Below are 23,949 nucleotides of genomic sequence, written 5' to 3' on the forward strand. Positions count from 1 at the left end.
GCGAGAATCTGGAACCAACCCAGATGCCCCTCAGTAGACGAATGGATCAGGAAAATGTGGTACATATACACAATGGAATTTTATGCCTCTATCAGAAAGAATGACATTGTCCCATTTGTAAGGAAATGGAAGGACTTGGAAAAAATTACACTAAGTGAAGTGAGCCAGACCCAAAGAAACATGGACTCTATGGTCTCCCTTATTGGGAATAATTAGTACAGGTTTAGGCAAGTCATAGCAGAGCATCACAAGGCCCAATAGCTATACCCTTATGAACACCTAAGGATGATGCTAAGTGAAATGAACTCCATGTTATGGAGACAATTGTTATATCACAGTTGTAACTACTTTCAACGTCCCATGTGTAGATATCTGTAGCTTCTACTATTGATGATGTTCTTGTATCACCTTCCTGTGGTTGTACCTACACTATTTCTGTAATCTTATCTGAGTATATTGGAAACCGTGTATACTGGTATTGGAACTAGGAAATTGAAAGAGAATACCAAAATTGAGAGACACAGGGTAAAAAAAGAAAAACAACTACAAAAGCAATACTTGCAAAACTGTTTGGTGTAAGTGAACTGAACACCTCAGGGGGGGGAAAGGGTAAGGGGGAGGGGGAAGGGGGGTATGTGGGACAAGGTAACAAACAGTACAAGAAATGTATCCAATTCCTAACGTATGAAACTGTAACCTCTCTGTACATCAGTTTGATAATAAAAATTTGAGAAAAAAAAACAAGTTTATATTCTATGACAAGTAATTCAATTTAAAGAACTTGAAATACTTAATGTGAAAACCAAAAAAAAACTAAGTATCTCTCAATAGGGAATTGTTAAGTAAATTTTAGCACTAAACTTAATATAGCATCGTAGATTTGTATATGCACTAAAATCACAGGACATGAAAACAAAACATCTTAACTTGTTATAAAAAGTAAGTAACTGGCTGTGAGTGTTTGGGACATGAGCCCACTCAGTCGATTCAAGAAAAAAAAAAGAAGAAAGTACATGACTATATGCATCAAAGGCTCATGTAACATTTTTTCCCTCACATAACATTTTAATAATGCACAACAACAAAAAATTCTTTTTTTTTTTTTTGGCCAGTCCGGGGCCTTGGACTCAGGGCCTGAGCACCATCCCTGGCTTCTTCCGGCTCAAGGCTAGCACTCTGCCACCTGAGCCACAGCGCCCCTTCTGGCCGTTTTCCATATATGTGGTGCTGGGGAATCGAACCTAGAGCTTCATGTGTAGGAGGCAAGCACTCTTGCCACTAGGCCATATTCCCAGCCCCAACAAAAAATTCTTACTCAATAATAACAAACTTGATAAAGGCTGGATACAGTAGCTCATACCTGTACAGGGTTGTGGTTCAAGGCTAGTCTGAGCAAAAAGTTAGTGAGAGCCTTGCCCCATCTCAATCAATAAACTGGGCATGGTGTTTGTACCCATGGTCCTAGATATATCGGAGGCTCTGTGGCCTCAGGAAAACAAGAGACTACATGAAAAATAACTAAAAATTAAAAAGAGCTGGGAGTGTGGCTCAAGGGATAGAGTACGAACTAGCAAGTCAGAGAACTGAAGCTCAAATCTCATTACTGCCCTCTCTGAAAAAATTACCTCACCCAACATTTTTCTCATTTTTTCAGCTAAATATTTGTAGAAAACATTCCAATGTACATTTAATGTAAAAGCAATATTTATATTTTAGAGATATGAACTTCTATCTTTAAAAAAAAGTTCATCAGAGAAAAGGCTTTCAGAGTAAGGCAAGTTTTATCATTATTTATGGAAATTAATATAAATATCCATCTCATAGTGATGATATAAATGATGGGAGAAGCTATACTTTTAAAACACTAAAATGTCATGCAAAATAGGGTAAAAAGTGAAAGAATGATAAGGCAAGGGAATAATTCTTCAGGGAAGAATACTATTTGCCCATTATGACACATTACAGGCTTCTGGTAAAAAACGTTACCAAAAGCCAGGCATTGGTGACTCACTCACGTAATCCTAGCTACTTTACAGGCTGAGACCTGGAGAATCAAGGACAGAAGCCAGCCAGGACAGAAAAATCCATGAGACTCCATTTCCAACTAACCAGCAAAATGCCAGGGTGGAAACATGATTCGAGTGGAGCACCAATCACGAGACAAGTGAGACTGAATGATCCTGAGTTCAAGACCAGATACTGGTACAAAAAGAAAAAAAATGCATATCTTCATACAATAGAAAACCTAGAAACTAAAAATGAATCAAAGGAGGCTCTCAGAACTAGAATTAATTTCTAATGACAGTTAAATGAACATATGAATAACGTAAATTTCTAACCTATTTAAGTATTCACTTAAAGCCACAAGTACATTCATAAACAAAGATAATACTCATGTTAGTAAAATGTTACATTTATTAACATTGAAGATCATATACAAGAATAAAAAATAGCTAAGAATATTAACAGGAAATGTACAAAGTCTAGCCAAAGAGTCAGATTTTTTGGAATGGGAGGATACTAGGGAGAGAAAATGTCAGGCAAGTGTTTTACCACTGAGACGCATTCTCAAACTTAAATCGGGTACTTTTTATTTAAAATTTTCAGAAAATATTTTGGGGTTTTATATTTTATACATCTACATATTTGGAAATTAGCTTACCTAGACTTATCTAGAGTTTCTACAGATGTTTTTAATATAACATAATTTTTTAAAAAGAAAAAGTCTGGTTTGGTGTTATAGATCAGTGATGAGTGCTTCCCAAGCATACACAAGGTTGGTTTGAGCCCCAACACTGTATTGACTAGAGAAACCAACAAACAAGTAAATAAATAAAGCCTATAGTAACCAAATACCCTCTAGTAACTTAATGCAGACATAATCTATAGTTTGATCATAAAAGTCATACATACGTAAAGCCATTCAATTCTGGTCTAAATTTTCCAGTAGTTTTCAAAAACAAAAAATAGTTTCTCTTCTTCCACAGTAGCCCAAGTCCTCTTTTTTGTTGTTGTTTTGTTTTTTTAAGGTAATGGGAGTTTGAGCTCTGAGCCTCACACTGGCTAGGCACTCTACCACTTGAACACAACCCTATCCCTTTCTGGTTTAGTAATTTTTTTGAAAGAGTATTACAATGCACTCTTCCCACATAAACCACCCACACAGCAAAGAAAACAGGCATATAATCCTATACCTAGTTGGTTTCTTGAGATGAGGTATCACTAGCTCTTTATCTGGGCTGGCATTTAACTGTAACCCTCCAGATCTTTTCTTTCTCTTTTTGGTTTGGAGTCCTACAGAGGTTTGAATTTAGGTTTTGTGCTTGCTAGACAGGTTCTCCACCACTGAAGCCACACCCCCAGCTCTTTGTTTTTCTTTTCTTTTTTTTCTTTTTTTTTTTTTTTGCCAGTCCTGGGGCTTGGACTCAGGGCCTGAGCACTGTCCCTGGCTTCTTTTTGCTCAAGGCTAGCACTCTGCCACTTGAGCCACCGCACCACTTCTGGCCATTTTCTGTATATGTGGTGCTGGGGAATCGAACCCAGGGCCTCATGTATATGAGGCAGGCACTCTTGCCACTAGGCCATATCCCCAGCCCCCTTTCTTTTCTTTTTTAATTTGTCTCTATGGGAGAACTGAAGCAAGAAGACAGTGATTGATTTTCTCCTCTGTCTCTCTTTTTTCTCCTCCTCTTCTTTAAGAGAAGGGGTCTTATTGTTGTCAAGGCTCAATGAATCATTTTGTCTCAGCTCCCCAAGAAGCTGGGAGTACAGCGAGGTGCCATTATATTCAGCTTACAGTTATCTTTGAAAATGTAAATCAAGCCATATCATCTTCAACTCAAACTTTCTACTAGTTTCCTGCTTCTAAAGATCAATATAAAAGTCTGCAAGAATATCTAATTTGGTTCCTTCTGTGATTTTGTCTTCGGTCACATAGCCTACTTATTATTGCTCCTCAAATATAGGAAGAGTGCTATCACTTCAGGAACTTTGAAGTTCTCTCTGACTAGTATGATCTGATACTCTACAGCTTAAATCATTCATTTTGTAATCATGTTTGCTCAAATGTTCCCTTAGAGCCTTTTCCTAATCAACCTGCAATAAAATAGTATCTATAAAATAGTATCTCTTCCTTGTTGTGAATGTTGAGGCCTCTCTTCAGTATTTCTTTGTCATTTACCATCATCTGTTCTAGACATTTTTGGTTTCTTATTGTTTTGGCCTACTCCAAAATGTAATTTTCTAGAGGGCTGGAATTTTGTTTTGTTCTTTTGTTTTGGTTTGGTTTTAATTATCAATAGGCTGAGAACAGTGTCTGACATGTAGATGGTATACAATAAATACTTGTCAAAACAAATCTGTTTACTTGACTAAAAACCCATTTCTATACAAAAACAAATTACACAGTTAATGATACACAATTCAAGATGAATAATAAGTTTGAGTAATCCACCAAAGCAAACCATATGCTTTATCCAACATTTCCTACAATCACTGACATGCATATGCATAGGCTAGATTGTCAGGTTTCCAAGCTGGTAGAAGAGAGAGAGTACTTCAAGAAACACATGGAAATAAAACGAGATTGCCTCAGAGGTAGCCTTTATACAATAACCAGGCAAGAAATTAGAAGCAACTAAGACTTTAAAGTATCTCAATTATATTCCTTGATGAAATGGAAAATAAAATATCTCACAAACTTAAATATTCACCAAATAAAAAAATATATTTTAGTTTTATTACTGAATGTATTTAGGTAATTATAAATGATACAAATCTAGTCCCAACTAAGATAAAAATTGATTACATAATAAAAGTCAAAAACAAGAGTCTAGTAATAATATGCTCAAATTTCACTCAAAATAAGTTTCTTTTTTTTTTTTTTTTTGCCAGTCCTGAGTCAGACCTGAGCACTGTCCCTGGCTTCTTTTTGCTCAAGGCTGTAGCACTCTGCCACTTGAGCCACAGCGCCACTTCTGGCCGTTTTCTATATATGTGGTGCTAGGGAATCAAACCCAGGGCTTCATGTATAGAGGCAAGCACTCTTGCCACTAGGCCATATTCCCTGCCCCTCAAAATAAGTTTCTTACAATCAAAGACAATACAAATAATAACAGCACAATACCTTGCAGTTCTGTAGCAGTCGTATGAGATGTTCAAAGCAATTACTGTTAAGAAAAATGGCCTGAAGAACAGGCCTATCTGTACAATCTAGCATGGCTGTGATGGTATCTAGAAAAATAAAAACAAAATAATCCATTTAAATTTAAGTTTTTTTAGTTGATAGGACAGATGTAAATTAATTAGGATACAGATCTGAAGCAGAAAACCATATTGTAATTATTAGGTGATACCAAAGGGAACATTTTCATACTTCATAATATACAATGTTCAAATTATGTATGTTTAACATTTTAAATGTTTAAATATTACACAGACTGACATGTATCTCCCAGAGACTTATGTAGTTAATCTTCTATCACAATACTCAAGTATAACCAACTGTTGTGTCAGCAGTAACTAGTGATGTTTGATAAACAGCCTCATTAATACATTATATGATTAACATACAGGCATGAAAATGATATTATTTTGCTCTCATTTACTACTAGTGGATTATTCCTACCTAGAAATCAAAGGACATCTGGAATAGGCAATATGTCTATGTTTTAGCTTCTAAACAAAAAACAAGTCCATGAAATATAGACTCAAACTTATTTACAAACTTTCAGTTTAGAATATTACAAAATATGGCATGCTATAATGTAACAAAAGATTTTTAAAATACTCTATGAGACTATTCTCAAATATATTGAGCAAATATATTGGAACATTTGACAAGATTTTGATGTCCAATTATTTCTAAATTGATACATATACATGTTAGCTAAGAACTTTTGCTTTTTGAAATTTTCTTTTTATTTACCTGAACTTCCTAGCTTCGCTGCAATGTCAATAGTTTATTTGTATAAAAAATAAATACAAATATTATTAAATAATAGCTTGTTAGTAATTTAATGTGGTACTTCCAACAAAAAATGATATATATTGCTGAGGGATCTTGAAAAGCAGAGGTGTGTGTGTGTGTGTGTGTGTGTGTGTGTGTGTGTGTGTGTATGTAGAGATGTAGAGAGAGAATGAGAAAGAAGGAAGGAGAGAGAAAGGGAAACAAAGACAGAGAGAGGAGGAAGGAGGGGGGAGAGAGAAAGAAAGAGAGAGAGAGAACAAAGGAACAAAACCCAAAAACAATACTGATAAAAAGAGAAGCGCTGAGGAAAAACAAAACATAAGCCTTCTAGAATAGAAGAAACCTCTACAGTAGAGAAATGTTACAGATAGACATACCAAATTTTAATTCAAGTAAAAGAGTATAAGGGCTGGAAATGTGGCTTAGGGGTAGAGTGCTTGCCTAGCACGCATGAAGCCCTCAGTACCACCTAAACAGAAAAAGCTGGAAGTGGTACTGTCGATCAAGTGATAGAGTACTACCCTTGAGCAAAAGAAGCTCAGGAATGGTGCCTAGGCTGAGTTCAAGCCCCAAGACTGCCCCCCCCAAAAAAAAATGACTATGAAAAAGACTATGAAAGGGGCTGGGGATATAGCCTAGTGGCAAGAGTGCCTGCCTCGGATACACGAGGCCCTAGGTTCGATTCCCCAGCACCACATATACAGAAAACGGCCAGAAGCGGCGCTGTGGCTCAAGTGGCAGAGTGCTAGCCTTGAGCGGGAAGAAGCCAGGGACAGTGCTCAGGCCCTGAGTCCAAGGCCCAGGACTGGCCAAAAAAAAAGAAAAAAAGAAAAAAAGAAAAAGACTATGAAAGGAGGCACTTTCTGATAAGTTAGTTACCTTAAAATTTCAAAGTCGTGGCTGGTTTTTTTTTTTTTGTTATTGATATTTTCAAAGGATTATCCTTCCTTCCTCCCTCCGTTCATTCCTTCTTTCCTTCCTTCCTTGTTCTCTTTTCTTTTTTTTTTCCTTTCCTTTTCTTGTGTATGTTCTGGGGCTTGAATTCAGGGCCTGAGCACAGTCCTTGAGATTTTTTTGCTGAAGGCTAGTGCCTTGCCACTTGAGCCACAGTTCTACTTCCAGCTTTTGGTAATTAATTGGAGATTAAAGAAAAAAACTCATGGATAGCTGGGGACCAGGGGCCTACACCTGTAATCCTCCTAGCTATTCTGCAGAGGATTGTGTTTGGAAGCCAGACAGACAGAAAAGTCTCTGTGAGACTCTTATTTCCAATGAACCATTCAAAAACCAGAAGTGGTGCTATGGTTCAAACCATAAAGCACTAGCCTTGAGCACAAAGAGGCTTACAGACAGTGCCTAGGCCCTGAGTTCAAGCCCCACAACTGACAAAAAAGAAAAGAAAAAAGCTCATAGATTCTCCTACCCAGACTGGCTTTGAACTTCAATATGCAGATGTCAACATTCTGAATAGTTAAGATTACATGGGTGTACCACCAGTGCCAGGCAGACTGCACTTTCAAATCAATTCTATGTTAATTATTTGGAAGTCAAAAATCTATGAATAGTCATGTTATCTGAATTAAACAATTAATACCTTTAATACAACAGCCTGGTATTTCAAAGAAAGAAATATTAAAAAAAAAAAACAGGGGATGGGGATATAGCCTAGTGGCAAGAGTGCCTGCCTCGGGTACACGAGGCCCTAGGTTTGATTCCCCAGCACGACATATACAGAAAAAACGGCCAGAAGCGGTGCTGTGGCTCAAGAGGCAGAGTGCTAGCCTTGAGCGGGAAGAAGCCAGGGACAGTGCTCAGGCCCTGAGTCCAAGGCCCAGGACTGGCAAAAAAAAAAAAAAACAGATTCTGGTCAGGCACTGCTAGCTCATATCTGTAATCCTAGCTACTCAGGAGGCTGAGTTATGAGGATCACAGTTCAAAACCAGCCCAGGAAGAAAAGTCCTTGAGACTCTTATCTCCAATTAACCACCAGAAAGCCAGAAGAGGTGCTGTGGCTCAAAGTAGTAGAGTGCTATCCTTGAGCAGAAGAGCTCAAGGACAGCACTCAGGCCCTCAGTTTAAGCCTCATGACCAACAAAGAAAGAGAGAAAGAGAAAGAAAGAGAGGAAGGGAGGAAGGGCAGGAGGGCGGCAGGGAGGGAGGGAGGGAGGGAGGGAGGGAGGGAGGGAGGGAGGGAGGGAGGAAGGAAGGAAGGAAGGAAGGAAGGAAGGAAGGAAGGAAGGAAGGAAGGAAGGAAGGAAGGAAGGAAGTCAGTCAACTGCCAGCCTCAGTTGTTCATACCTGTAATTCTAGTTACTTGGGAAACTAAGATCTAAGGATCATGGTTCAAAGACAGCCCAGGCAGGAAATTCTGTGAGTCATATCTCCAATTAACCACAAAAAGCTGGAAGCTGTGGCTCAAAGTGGCAGAGTGCTAGCCTTGAGCAAAAAGAACTCAGGGAAAGGACCCAGGCCTAGATTTCAAGCCACATAACCAACAACAACAACAAAAACAGACTCAGAGAAAAAAAAAATTTTTTTACCAAATACTTACTCAGCATTTTGATCTGCAAAGCTATAAATCGGCTTTCCCACTGTCTGGATCTCTTTTTATTAGGTAAAGCAGAATGGTCTGAATTGAGGAACTTAAAATAGTTCTCCAGAATAGTACTGGTTTCCACTTGACGTTGGTCAGAGCTACTAGTGAGAAGGATATGTACAACTTCTGTAAGGCACTTCAGAGTTAGTTCTACCTTCCTCCCCACTTCTTCCAGATCTCTGTCCTCCCAAGAATCACAATCTGCCAAAATCCGCATAAGAACTTCCATTGTAGCTGGAGAAATTGCTTGCAAAGCATTTTTCTGAAATAGTAAGAATAATAAAAATAAAATCTAAATGAAGTTCTATGTGTTTGCAATAACAAGAGAATTTGTAAGACCACGGGCAACTTTCTCTTGTTCAGGGAGAGGCTACTGAGGTAATTTTGATGGGTACTGAATTGAATTTGTATTTCTCTTGTGACAGTATGATCATTTTCATGATGTTACCTTTGCCAACCCATAGGCATGGGATGTCTTTCTATCTTCTAATGTCTTCATTTTCTTTCTTCAAAGTTTTGTGTTTTCCTATAGCTATTATTTCTTCATTATCATGAATACGAATTAGTATATGTAAATGAAAATGGAGATTGTATTGCTATTGACTGGTGAAAAATCAGTCATGATTCTCCATCTTGTTATCTTGGATCCCAGTGTCTGTCTGTCTGTCTGTCTCCTTCTCTCTCTTTCCCCAGTTGTGGAGCTTGAACTCAAGATCTGGCAGCTGCCCATGAACCTTTTTCTGCTCAAGGCTAGCACTCTACCATTTAAGCCACAGCACCACTTCCAATTTTTGAGTGGCTAATTGGAGTCGCATGGGGACTTTTCTGGCAGCTGGCTTAGAACTGCAATCCTCAGGTCTCAGCCTCCTCAAGTAGTGTGGATTACAGGTGTGAACCACTGGTGCCCAGCCCAGTCCCTTCTTGAATAGAGAGAGGTTATTGTTAGTGTCCAGGATAATGAAGCTCCAGAAGACTTATGGACTGAAAAGTTAGTTTGAAAGTCAAATAGATATAGAAGCCCAATTTATTTTATGTTTTATGTACTGAAGGAGACTCAAAATTCTTGTAATCAGACACTGACTATAGTTATATTTATATCCAAGTCAGAAGTTTACTTCTTGGGTAATGGAATCAATATAAAGGAATTTAGATAATTGACTATATATACACAAATGATTTTTTTCACAAAGACTAGAAAGATTAATGTTAACAGGGCTCTCTTTTACCAAGAATAGAGCATTTTTTCTGAAGTAATTACTCAGATGCCCTACCAGTTCTCTCCATCAGTCCTTCGTCGCATAGGTTATTTTTGAAAGAAGGCTTCATCTATTGCCCAGGCTATTGTATACTGCAATCCTCCTATTTATGCTTCCTTTTTGTCATTAGGATGACAAGCTTGCACCACTACACATAGCCAATGGTTAAGATACAAGTCTCAAAAACCTTTCAGTCTCCACATCCTCAGTGCCTATGATTATAGGCTTGTACGCCACCATGCCAGGTCCACTTCTCATGTAATAAATTAACATATAAAAGAATTTAACATACTTTGACAGTTACTGCTATGTCTTCCTCTTCCTCACTACTAACCAAAACCTTACCACTCTCCTCCTTTGTAGAAAGAATAACCATGTAACATAGTTTTGCTTGAGAACACATGACCAAAAACTATGAAGAGTATATGATCTCACAGAAAAGAAGGGGAGGACACTTTGTCTTTGACTCTGTCACCTTGTTCCAGCCTAGAAGTCAGATGCAATGATTGGAATAAGCCTAAGAATTAAATTAGTAGGCTTAGATGTGAGGATCTCAGTTTAAAGAGAACCCAAACAAGAAAGCCGCAGAGACTCTTATCTCTAGTTAGCTACCAGAAAACCAAAAGTGGAACTGTGACTCAAAGTGGTACAGCATTATTAGTCTTGAGCAAAAGAGCTCACAGACAGCACCCAGGCCTTGAGTTCAAACTCCACAACCACCACCATCAACAACAAAAAGTTGCATAAATGCATTTAGTAATTATAAGTGAGCAGAAAAATGGCTAAATTAACATGACTTTGGAAATCAAACTGCTAGAATTTGATGTCATCAAGACAATTCTTAGAACTGACTTTCTCTTACCTTAAATTAAAATCTAGCAGCTGAAAATGACACAAATATGAATTTATGATCCCAAACCTCAATAAATCTAGATATGTATCCAGTAATTTTATTGTCAGTATTATTACTTATTTGCCTACCAGATTTTTCTGGAAGAAGTTTCACTTTAAATAAAATGTACACTCAAAAATATTTATATGATTCAATCTGTAGCCCCTCTGTACCACACTTTGAAAATAAAGAAAAAAGTTTAATATTTATATGATTCATAGAGTTATAATAAGAAAAAGAATTCATTATATAATCCATAAAACCCTTTTTGTACTGTTAACTATAAATTGTATATTAACTTTCAACACTGTTCTTACCTGCCCACCAGCTACAATGGCTCCAAAGAGATGCAATAAGCAACACTTAAGACTTTCCTTGAGATGTTCACTTTCCTGAAAACATTCTGTGAATTTAATATACAAATAAATAAATAAGATTTCTTTCAACAACATGCATCATCTATAGACTCTGTCAAACAGAAACACGCAGAATCATTTGTAATAAAGCAAAAGATGCATCAAAAGGCAAAATTAATATCTTGTCATAGGAAAGAAAGGAAAAGAGAAGTTATAAGTTAGAAACATTTTAGGAACTTTATTTATGATCTCATACAATAAATACTGCATAGAAAAGGCCTGCTCCAACTTAATAGGAAATCTATTTCTAACTTCTTCATCAATTTACCATAGTAATCTACCTTTAAAAAATAAGTTTGTATATTCAATCCTTTCTCAATATATGCAGATGATTGCTTCCAGGATGCTCACTGTTGTATACTAAAACCTATGTATGCTCAAGTTCCTTATATAAAATGGCACCAAATTTATACATAGTCTAAGTACATCCTCCCATCTCATGACTACTCAATGCAATATAAATGCTATATAAGTAGTTGATATATTATTTAGAAAATGATAAGAAAACTTAGTACATGCTCAGCAAAGATACAAGTTTTTTTTTTCCTGTGTATTTTCAAACTAGTTACTTGAACCTGCAGGTGTGGTATGTATAGGTATGGAGGGCTAACTATACTATGGAGGGCTAACTGTACTGAATTATAGCTTTTTATATTTAACTTACTACTTTCTGGATATTATTACATCTTAACAGACATAGTTGATTTATTCATTTTCATGGCCAGAAAGTGCATATCACTGCAATGATGTACATTTCTTTAACCAGATTCCTTCTAACAACTATAATGCTTTTTTCCCCTTTCTTTTGATAATAATTCCACTATGGGGATCTTGGTTCAAAGCCAGCCCAAGCAGTAAAGTCCCTAAGATTCTTTTCTCCAATTAATCACCAAAAAATCTGGAAGTAGAAGTGTGGCTCAAGTGGTACAGCACCAGCTTTGAGCAAAAAAATGTGCTCAGGCCTGAGTTCAAGCCCAAGGACAGGCACAACAAAAGAAAAGATACAAAAAGATGAAAAACTGGAAAATATTTTAAACCAAATGAAAATTTCAAAAAGCATATTAAAATATGTAAAACAAAACTAAAACAACTGCTTTATTTGAAAAACAAAAAAAAGGCACCGTACAATTCCTTAGGACTGGGGACATGGTTCAAGTATTTACCTGCTTAGCAAATGAGAGGCACTAAGTTCAAATTCCAGTAGTGCCAAACAAAAACAATAACAAAAGCAAAGCTCCATAACTTTCACTGTACGTACTACAAAAAGTCTTTGGTCTTTATTTAAAGATCAAAGCTCTCATAAAAGCGAAACTGTAGGAGAAACAAAGTAAAAGGGAAGTGAAAATTAGATTTTAATGAAAAAGGAAATTAATAAACATAGAAAGTAGGTCAAGCGATTTTTCACTGAAAAGATCAATATAATTTTAAAACTTCTGGCTACACTAATTAAGAAAAAAAGAAAGAAAATTTTCAGGAATGAAAGAACATCAATCCAACACCCATAGACTGGAAAAGATAATAAACATATAAACAACTTTATGCTCATAAAGTTGACAATATAAGTGAAAACCATAAATTCTTTGAAAGACACAAATTACAGGGACAGAAGAAAAAAATCTGAATAGCCTTCTATGGAAATGGGCCCCACAATTAAATTAAAACTACAAATGAAACTCTAGCACCTGACAGCTTTGCTGGAGAATATTAAGGAAATTATAATAGTAATTTTAGATCAACTTTCACAGAAAAGAGAGGGAAAGAAGATTGTGCTAAGTTTCCTAATTAGACTAACATTAAGGCACCAAGATATGGTATTTTGTTACATCAGCCTGAGAAGACTGAAACAGATTTCAGTACAGAGAAGTAGAGGTAATAAATACCTAAAATTGAATAAATGTCTCTGAATTGGGTAATGTGTAGAGACTATAAGGATTTTTAAGTATTTTTCTATAAGTAGGACCTCAGGGCAATTCTGGTAAAATTTCAAGTAGAAATTAGTAACAGGTTACTAAAAACTGGAGAAAATGCTATCCTTGTTATAAATTGGCAAACCATTCCTAGTGGTTTATGGAAAGCAAAACTTACAATTGATGAAATGGATAGTTGGTTCAGACCATTTCTAAGCAACCTGATCTCTTTTGACTATAGAAAAATGTGTAAGTATAAAAATAAACTCAGGAAGAAATTAAGCAAAAGACAATCAGAATTTGAAGATGTTTTAAATTTCACTCTACCCAAATTGTAAAACTTTAGAAAGCCAGTTTTGAAGAAAACACTAAAGACTGACTGCAAAAACATTTGATGAATCATCTGAGGTCTAATTCCTGAACTTCCTTAGCTATCTCAGTAGAGGGCAGAAATAAAGACTGGATCATAAAACCAGAAAAAAATATAAAGAGGACCGAAAAAATGAAAGGGAATGAAGCAGATAAAATTGCTAAACTTCTTACATTCCATAGGATCGCACTAAAGTAAGTTGTGAATAAATATTATTTTTCAAAAGGTAAGATAACAGAATGACTCTGAAGGCTATTCAGAGATCAAGAAGGCCATCACACAACCACAAGGCCAAGAGGCAGTTTCCTCCTCCCAGGTTTCAAAAGTTGAGGCCACTTCTCAGATTTCAGTGGGTCATGATGACCCACAGTGTCTGGGGGTGGGACTGTACTGACAGCAATGTGGACAGAGCTTTCAGAGAAAGAATGAGTGAGAATGCCCTTCTGAAATGCAAGGAATACCACTAACAAAAAGAGTACTAGACTGCCCTGGAGAGTTTTACCTGCCTGGGATGGGAGTCATGACAGGACCAGGTGCTTAACTGGTACAGTGGACATGTGTGGAAGGACATAGGACATGGAACAAGTGGTTTATGTGGTCCTGGTTCAGGACCAGTGATGTTGGAGCAGCTTAAGTCCCAGTGCAAGAAGAAATGTATTAGAAAACAGTCCAATACCTTGAAATCTAAATTCAATTCCTGGGACCTCTGGGTTTGTAGGGTTACTAGGTTTATTTATTTCCACTGGCTGAGTTTGAAGTAACTTGAATTAATAAGTTTTTTTTTAAGAAAAAAAGAAAAAGAAAATAAATACCAAAAAGCTAAGGCCTCCAGTGATTTATATGTGTTGGTGTGAAGGGAAGGGGAAGCTGAAAAGACTTGATAGAGAAAATACTTCAACTTTTAAGAGGTTTTTGTTTTGTTTAATGATTTAAAAATTGTTTTTCTAATTCTATAAGTAATACATGTTTAAAGTTGGAAGCTTGGGAAACAGAAAAGCATAAATAGGAGAAAATTGTAAAAGGTGAGGAAACTATAAGAAGGTGAGAAGTCCTAAAGGGAGGGGGCGGGGGGTGGAACTAGAGGGCAGAATACTAAAATAAAGTAGAATATTATAATCAAGCTATAAAGTCTAATGAAATTTGTTGTCTTGCCAGGTTTTAGACTTGCCTGAAACCTGTCACCTTTCTTCCTTTTAACTTCTTTCAAAATGAGAATGTGTATTCTACGTCTATCCTATTAATGTTTTTTTTTTTTTTTTTTTTTTTTGTCCTGGGCCTTGGACTCAGGGCCTGAGCACTGTCCCTGGCTTCTTCCCGCTCAAGGCTAGCACTCTGCCACGTGAGCCACAGCGCCGCTTCTGGCCGTTTTTTCTGTATATGTGGTGCTGGGGAATCGAACCTAGGGCCTCGTGTATCCGAGGCAGGCACTCTTGCCACTAGGCTATATCCCCAGCCCCTTATTAATGTATTTTGATAGCTCCCATGCTCACAAATCTAGTGTAATAATTTCACTTGACAAACCAAAGAACAGCTCCTGTGGATAGCTATAAAAAAAAAAAACTCCAGTCATACAGAAACACCTTGGTCCCATATCTTCTAAGTGACACCAGTTCCAAGCCCAGCTTATTATAGACATGGGAGTATGATTAGAACTCATGTACACTGGACACTGTAATCCTCTTCACTAAGAAAAGAAATTACTATTTCTATCTTCTTTTATTTCACAATAAAATAAAAAAGAACAAAAGTGAAAATGGCAAAATGTTAAGATCTGATATATCTGAATAGGCAACAGATATTAAAAGAAACATATTAAAAGAAACATAGGGCTGGGAATATGGCCTAGTGGCAAGAGTGCTTGGCTCGTATACATGAAGCCCTAGGTTAGATTCCCCAGCACCACATATATAGAAAATGGCCAGAGGTAGTGCTGTGGCTCAAGTGGCAGAGTGCTAGCCTCGTGCAACAAAGAAGCCAGGGACAGTGCGCAGGCCCTGAGTCCAAGGCCCAGGACTGGCAAAAAAAAAAAAAGAAAGAAAAAGAAACATATACAGTGTTTCCTTTTATTCTGATAGATTTTCTGTATTCTTAAAACAGAATAATCACATGCAGAGTGGCAATGTTTCTGGTTGTTATATTTATTTGATTTGGTTTCTTGAGGTTGGGTTTTTTGTTGGTTTTTTTTTGGGGGGGGGAGTGAAGAGGCTAAAGATCAAACCCAAGGACTTCTTCAAGGACTTCTTCATGCTAATATATGCTCTACTACAGATCTAAACAAGATTGCTATTTTTATAAAAATTCTAAAGTTCTAAGTTATATAACCATCATCAAAATATTCAACCCATCCAAAAAAAATTCTGCTCAGAAAAATACAGTGTAGGGCTGGGAATGTGGCTTAGTGGTGGAGTGCTTGTCTCTCATGCATGAAGCCCTGGGTTTGATTACTTAGTACCACATAAACAGAAAAGGCTGGAAGTGGAGCTTTGGCTCAAGTGGTAGAGTGCTATCCTTGAGCAAAAAAAAGCTCAGGTACAGTGCCCAGGCCCTAAGTTCAAGCCCCAGGACTGGGGGAAAAAAGAAAAATACAGAGTAAATCAATCATAACCAAACACAATGAGAGCCAAATATGAATGAATCAACTACTCCAGTGACATTTTCTTAAACAACTTTTATCTCATCAACTCACAAAGCTGAATTAAAGTCAGGATAGAGAGCAAGGAAAAGAGAATAATCAGAATAAAATGAAAATCAAAGTAAAATGAATTAGTATGTTACTTACGGTAAAAGAAAGGAACAAACTCCACTGTGAGAGAAGCTGGCTTATATTTCTGTCTGCTCTTTTCCACAGAACCAAGGATTCGTCTATCATTAAAAAGAAGTTGATAACAAATTATAACGTGTAAGTAGAGATGGCACATTTATAAAATAACCATAAACAAATTTAATGTTTTAATTTGATTTACATATTAAACAATATATCTCCAGAATTAGCATAATCTTGAAAAGGAAACAAAAGGAATGAACTTAAATTCTTCCCAATTAAGGAACTTCTTTTAAATTATACATCAGGATAGCCAGGTATAGTCTCCAATAACTGGAAAAGGACAATAAAACAACCCTAAAACTAATCTATAGAACAATTTGTTCAGCAGTACTGCTAAATTAACAGCTAGAGTGAGTACCTTATTGTAATAATACAAATAAAGTGTCTGACAAATCTGATACCTCTGTTCCTTCATTAGGTTTTTTTTATGGACACAGCCAGTCTATATCATTAGCTTTTTCCATCTTAAGGACATGGATCAGTATGAGCGAGGATTACTTCTAATGAAAATATCAATAATTATGATGGATGTTTTCTACACCTTTGTACAAGTTGCATAAGCTGTGGGTCAAAGTGGTACAGTACTAACCTTGAGCAGAAGAGCTCGAGGACAGTCCCCAGCCCTGATTTCAAGCTCTATGACCACAAACAACAACAAAAAAGTCAACTGCCAGGCTTCAGTGGCTCATACCTGTAATTCTAGTTACTCAGGAGATCTAAGGATCACAGTCTGGGCAGGAACATCTGTGACACTCATATCTCTAATTAACCACCAAAAAGCTAGAAGTGGAACTATAGTTCAAGTGGTAGGGTGCTAGCCTTGAACAAAAAGCTCAGGGTCAGAGCCCAGGCCTTGAGTTCAAGCACCAGGACCAACACACACACACACACACCAAAATTTTTTAAATGATTAACTGGTAAATTCATGTACTTCAGATGAAATTTATTTTCTTCCATAATATAGGCAGGATCATCCAGTCAGTTTAAAGTCTGAAGAGAAACAAAAAGACTGGCCTCCTACACATGGGAGAACTCTCTAGCAGAATGTTACGTCAATGCTCCATCTGTACCTCTGGCATCCCCTGCTACACTTCAGACCTGGGTCTCAAGCCTGCTAACCAGTATTTCATATTTGGACTTGTCAGCTTCCATAATTCTGTGAATCAGTTCCTAATAACAATTCAAATATCTCCCTACTCCTGGTCCATATACAGGAATACTACACTTCATATTGATTCTTTTTCTCCGGAGAAACCCAACTAATACAGGTATAATGGTATTTCTCAAGGTATAAAGTAAATGTTAAAATACATAGAGAAGACTGGTATATTTAGTAACTAGGGTCCATGTTTCCATTATTTCTATTTCATACTTCTTGCCTTAACTAATGGATATATATTTGTCAGAAACGTATCTTTGTAATGTACAATACAATCATTTGAAATATGTATATAACAATGACTAAATCAAACTAAAAAATGCATTATCTCTTACACTTTTTTGTGGTAAAACAACAAAAACTATTCATTAGCAACTTTCAAATGTATATTGTTATTAACTATAGTCCTATGTTGTGCAACTAGATATTTGGAACTCATTCCTAAGTGAAATTTTATATCTTTTGCCAACATCTTTCCAAATTCCCTCACCAAATGTATTATTTCAATAAAATATATTATGGCATAGGACCTAGAAAGTGTATTGTTACATGGTCTATATAGGTTTTCTTTATTCTCAGCTCATCCCTATCATCTAGTGGAAGCTTATTCAAAGTGAAGATATACTACCCTAGAAAATCTAGAAAGCCTATAAAAACCACCTAGTAATGAAATGTCAGTTTTTAATTAATTAATTTATTTATTTTATTTATTTATTTTTTTTTTGCTTGATCCTGGGGCCTAAACTCTGGGCCTGGGTGCTTTGTCTGAGTTCCTTTTGCTTACAGCTAATGCTCTATGACTTGAGCACTAGCTCCACTTCCAGCTTTTTCTGTAATTGGAGATAAGAGTTTCGCAGACTTTCCTGCCTGGACTGGCTTTGAACTGTGAGCCTCAGTCTCAGCCTCCTGTGTGGCAAGAATTATAGGCATAAGCCTCTGGTACTTTTAGCAGTCCCAGATAATCCTGCTTCCCAACCAATCAGCCATATCAACACCAGCAAAGCAATGCTCCTTCCTCACACAGTTAAGCCCCAGTGTTACAGGACTTCTCCAAACATTGATATTCTCCAATCTATTCCCTTTGTTCCCACAGCTTCAAGAAAAGTAGCCTTCCTGAACTCATGATCTCTGCATTATCTTGGGGTCCCATTTTCCTTTTGTCCGCTGGTACTATGGCTCAAATTTACGGCCTCATGCTCTCACTTGACTTTTTGCAGTCATAGCTAGTGATGTCCATTTAAGCCATACTTCCAGTTCCCGCTGGTTATTTGGCAATAAGAATCTCAAGGATTTATCTGCCCCCAGCTGGCTTCAAACCAGCATCCTCATATCTCAGTCTCCCGAGTAGCTAGAATTACAAACATGAGCCACTCATAGCCAGCTCCATTTTCTTTTACAGGTCTCTAGTATCTATTCAATATACTCCAGACAATATATTTTTTAAATAAATATAAGAAATTATATATGTTTAAAAAATAGCTAGTGTGCTTTTTTGTTTTCTACTAATACATGCTTCAAAAAATTGTAAGAGAAAGATTCAATCTCCAGTGCCTAAATGAATAAACAACACTTCTAAATTTTTCAAATAGGCAAAACATTGCTAAAAGGACTTTCAAATATACAATTTGTGAGGTTTTTTGTGAGTCTGAGAGTGCTGGAGATAAATCAAAGGCTTCACATGCTCACTACCACAAAGCTATATATATACTAAAGTATGCTAAATAATACATACATGGGAACATCTCTTGAAAGATATCTGGACTTTATTTGATATTAATATCTGTGCTTTTAACGCCTCTTATCAAATTATCAAACAGCTGTTAACATTTGGAAGTGGTGCTGTGGCTCAAAGTGGTAGAGCACTAGCCTTGAGTAAAAAAGCTTAGGGACAGTGCAACAGGCCCTGAGTTCAAGCCCCACAACTGACAAAAAAAAAAAAAAAAGCCCAAATCAAATTATCAGTATTCACTAATGTTCAAAATATCTGAAAGGAGCATTTACCATTTTTTTTTTTTTTTTTTTGGCCAGTCCTGGGCCTTGGACTCAGGGCCTGAGCACTGTCCCTGGCTTCTTCCCGCTCAAGGCTAGCACTCTGCCACTTGAGCCACAGCGCCGCTTCTGGCTGTTTTCTGTATATGTGGTGCTGGGGAATCGAACCTAGGGCCTCGTGTATCCGAGGCAGGCACTCTTGCCACTAGGCTATATCCCCAGCCCCAAGAGCATTTACCATTTATTACCTCCAACATAATTCTCTACTTCAGTTAAACCTTTAAGTGTTATACATATCTTTCCAGTTGCTTTATAGAGAAGATACTCTTTAAAGAAACACATATGGCATTCAGATTTTAAATGATTATGATGACTTATAAAACATACCCTGAAATTCTATGTCTCCAATTCCTATATGGATCATATAAACTTTCACAAAATGCCAATGCATGGATCACAAATTCTTCAATAGATGTCTGATCTGCCATTTCCTTCTCCTTTTGTTTGCTTTTTAACTAAGAATAAAGTTAAACATAAAGACATGATTTATTCATCATCTAACAATAAATTATCTTTATTCAAATAAGCTTAATTTCCCCTTTGAATCTGAATGACATGTTTAATCCAAAGGATTGGATATACTTTCTCAAGTTTTAAATTTTTTCTAGAGTCATTTAAAACAGCCAAATGTCTTTAGAGAAAAGTATTTTCAGCAAGAAATTTGGTAATATGTGTCATATGTACATACATATATACACATAAACACATAAAATCACAAACTATGACTTAAAAATTATGTATAAAACACTTTAACATTTAAATTAAAGCAACATTGATCAAAACATATTATAAACATGCGTGGATAAGTAGTAATATAATCTCCCTTTATATAACTAATGTAAGAAAAAAATTTAAATAATAGAATATATTATTAGCAACTTGCCTTTCTTTAAACAATATGTATAACATTTTTGAAACATAGATTACCCAATGATAATTTTAATTCTTTTTTCAAGTACATTTTATGAAAACATTTAATTATGTTATTAGCTATAGGAAAACTTGGCCTTAATAAAGCAACAAAAAGGAATATATTAGTTCACACCTACTTGCTGAATGTAGAGTGTTGTCATGGTGATGACATGGTTAATATAAGAGCAAGTCCCAATTTCTTCTACATTTGAAAGATTTCTATAAGGAAAAAATATTGTATTTTATACAAATGGTGAACAAAATGCATGTTCATGTGTTCTACTTACATTCTGAGAATATGTTGGCAAGCAAAATACATATATATTTATTATAGCATAAAATCAATATTGCTATATAATCTTTTCTACTAAAAATATGAAATACACCTTAAGCACCACTTCACCACTATATATAAAAAACTGATGATATAAAGTATTTCACAAGATCATATGATCTCAGACTTAAAAGATTTGCATATACCACTTTAGAAAACTAAGAAAAAAATTCTAAGCCAGGCACTGGTGGCTCACTCCTATAATCCTAGCTATTCAGGAGGCTAAAATCTGAGGATCACAGTTCGAAGCCAGCCCAGCAGAAAAGTCTGTGAGACTCTTATCTACAATAAGCTACTCAGGAAAATCCAGGAGTGGCACTGTGGCTCAAGTGGTAGAGTACTAGCCTTGAGCGCAAAGATGCTCAGGGACTGCACCCAGGCCCTGAGTTCAAGTTCCAGGACTGGCAAAAAAAATTTTTTTAATCTAATTTTTCCTATACATTTCTAATTTTCTCTAATTTATATAATAAATTAAATTTCTATTATAAAAAAGGAAACAATTACTATTTTATATATTACATATTAAATTTCTATATATTTTACTTACAGAAAATTTCATTTTCTAATTTTTCTACAGTATAAATAGGAAAAAAAATCACCAATGGTCTTGAAACCCAAATATAAGCAAGCAATCACTTAGATCTAAATTATTTCCTTAGAAGTTTCCCCCATATGGACTCATATGGCTTAGTATTTATAAATAGTATTCTCATATGCCACACATATACTTTTACAGTTTCATTTTGCCTTATGAATTGTAATTCCTTTTTTAGATTTATGTTATATTTTCTCAAATGTATTAAATCTGTGATAGATGTACCATCTCTATACATTGTGAGAGCACATAGTATTACATCCTGTTGAAGGCCAATAAGTTCTTGGTGTTTAATTAAAAAAAAAATCTCAATTTGAGAAAAAAAATAAAATAAAATAAAGTAGAAGTACACAAACAAAAAAAAAATCTCTACTAAGTGGTTGTGTCTCACTTCTGTAATTGTAGCTACTCAGGAAGCTGAGATCTAAGGATTGTGGTTGAAAGTCAGCCCAGGCAGAAAAATCCATGAGATTCTTATCTCCAATTAACCCCCAGAAAACCAGAAGTGGTGCTGTGGCTCAAGATGGTAGAGCAGGAGCCTAGATCAAAAGAGCTCAGGAACAGCACCCAGACCCTGAGTTCAAGCCACAGGACTGGCAAAAATTTAAAAAAGAAATGATACAAGTAACTACTACATGGACTGGTTATGGTAGCACGCAGCTTTAATCTCAGCTAAACCAGAAGTGGAAGTAATAGGACTGTGGTCCAAGACAGTAAAAGATAGAGAGTGCTTGCCTAGCAAGTATACAGTACTGAGTTCAAACCACAGTACTAAAAAAAGTAAATAACACAGGTAGCATCATTTGAAAAGATGGAGAGCAGGAGGAACTCTCATGCACTGCCAGTGGGAATGTAAATATGCCTACAGCCAATGAAGTGGCAGTTTCTGACACAAACTTCTTACCATATGAAACAGCTATTATGCTCCATGTGAAACCCTCACATGTTTCATAACATGTCAAAAATTGGAAGCATCCAAGACATCCTCCAATATATGAATAAATAAACTTGTGTACCTATAAGTGAAATCTTTAGTAATCAAAAAGAATTGTGCTCTCAAGCCACAATAAAAGACATAGAAGAATGCATATGTGAAGAATCTAAAAGCTGTATACTGCATGATTCCAAATACATGACATTCTAGAAATGGAAAAGCTATACATACAAGGATTACTATTTCCCAGAGATCGGTGCAGAGGATAGGATGGCAGGACATGTGAATAGATGGAACACAGGCCAGTTTTAGGAAGGTGAACTATTCTGAATTATACCATAATGTTGCCCACATGACAATATTCATTTGTCATGACCAGGTAACTGTATAACACAAATGGTGAACCCTAGTGAACACTGTAAAGTTTACTAAAGCATTTGCCAAAATCCACAGAACTGTACAGCACAAACAGTAGCAGTGACATATACTACAGGTTGTAGTTGATACTGTTTCCTCCTTCAATAACCTTTAAGGATATTGATCCATTCTAACAAATGTACTGCACTAATGCATAATGGTAATAACCAAGGAATGGGAGAGGAGATATATAGAAATTCTTTGTACTTCATAGGTTTCATATTAATGTAAACATCTCTGAACATGTGGGTTGTGGCTCAAGGAGTAGAATGCAAGGTCCTGAGCTCAAACCACCTTGCTGAAGGAAGAAAGACAAGTAAAACTTTTAAAAGTAGCTTGAAAACTGAGGTAAAGTCTCTGGAAATTGACCTAAGTTCTGTGACTAGTGGCTACTGAACACTATTTATCATCAAAGACTATCTACTACTAAAAAAAATTGCAACAAAAAAATGAAATAAAGGTGAGCATTCCTATGCTTCATTCTGTTATCAACCATAAAACATACTGAATTTAAAACAATTATGTTAAAGCTATTAGGAATAACATTGATCAAAATGCACTATACTCACAAATTGACATGCTGAATCAAAACTGCTCTGCCCAACTATTTAAGATTAATAAAAATAAAAATTAAATTAAAAACTAAGGAATGGGGCTGGGGATATGGCCTAGTGGCAAGAGTGCTTGCCTCATATACATGAGGCCCTGGGTTCAATTCCCCAGCACCACATATACAGAAAATGGCCAGAAGTGGCGCTGTGGCTCAAGTGGCAGAGTGCTAGCCTTGAGCAAAAAAGAAGCCAGGGACGGTGCTCAGGCCCTGAGTCCAAGCCCCAGGACTGGAAAAAAAAAAAAAAAAAGTAAAAACTAAAGAATGTTTTAGTTTGGTAAAACACAGTAGGTAGTTAACAAAAGAAAATGTAGCAAATTTACAATCCAGAAATCTCAAGTAAAGCTGTTCCATTCTGCCTTTGTAATTTTTATGTTTATCCACCTATAGTTTAAGGATAAGGATGAACATGAAAACAGACATATGTCTAGGGTTCCTGCAGATAAAATGTTTGAGCAACTATTCACTCATTCCAAAACTTCTGTAATCAAAGGCAATAAATAACTAAGGAAATCATGACTGAAAGGTAAATCAGGATGCTATTCAGCTACTAATTGTATTTCTAAAGCAGTGTATATTATAGATGTGGTTTCCTACAAATAACAGATTTCAAGAGGCATATTATGCGCCTAACACAAGTTTTCTTTCTTTCTTTTTTTGCAGGTCCTGGGGCTTGAACTCAGGGCCTGTGTACTGTCCCAGAGCTTTGT

General features: G+C 36.2%; 1 protein-coding gene across 5 annotated transcripts in view; it reads right to left on the reverse strand.

The window, feature by feature from the left end:
* Positions 1–23,949, reverse strand: part of Nbeal1 (neurobeachin like 1) — a 151,281-nt gene that overhangs the window by 97,342 nt on the left and 29,990 nt on the right. For all 5 annotated transcript variants that reach the window (XM_048344930.1, XM_048344927.1, XM_048344926.1 and 2 more), the window contains exons 5-10: positions 20,487–20,568; positions 19,765–19,892; positions 16,185–16,267; positions 11,030–11,115; positions 8,520–8,826; positions 5,126–5,232 (exon numbers count right to left, since the gene is read on the reverse strand). In XM_048344930.1, coding sequence (XP_048200887.1) covers positions 5,126–5,232; positions 8,520–8,826; positions 11,030–11,115; positions 16,185–16,267; positions 19,765–19,892; positions 20,487–20,568 — 793 coding nt within the window. The remainder of the gene's footprint in view (positions 1–5,125; positions 5,233–8,519; positions 8,827–11,029; positions 11,116–16,184; positions 16,268–19,764; positions 19,893–20,486; positions 20,569–23,949) is intronic.

This window comes from Perognathus longimembris, chromosome 4 (genome assembly GCF_023159225.1).
Source record: "Perognathus longimembris pacificus isolate PPM17 chromosome 4, ASM2315922v1, whole genome shotgun sequence".
Lineage (NCBI taxonomy): Eukaryota > Metazoa > Chordata > Mammalia > Rodentia > Heteromyidae > Perognathus > Perognathus longimembris.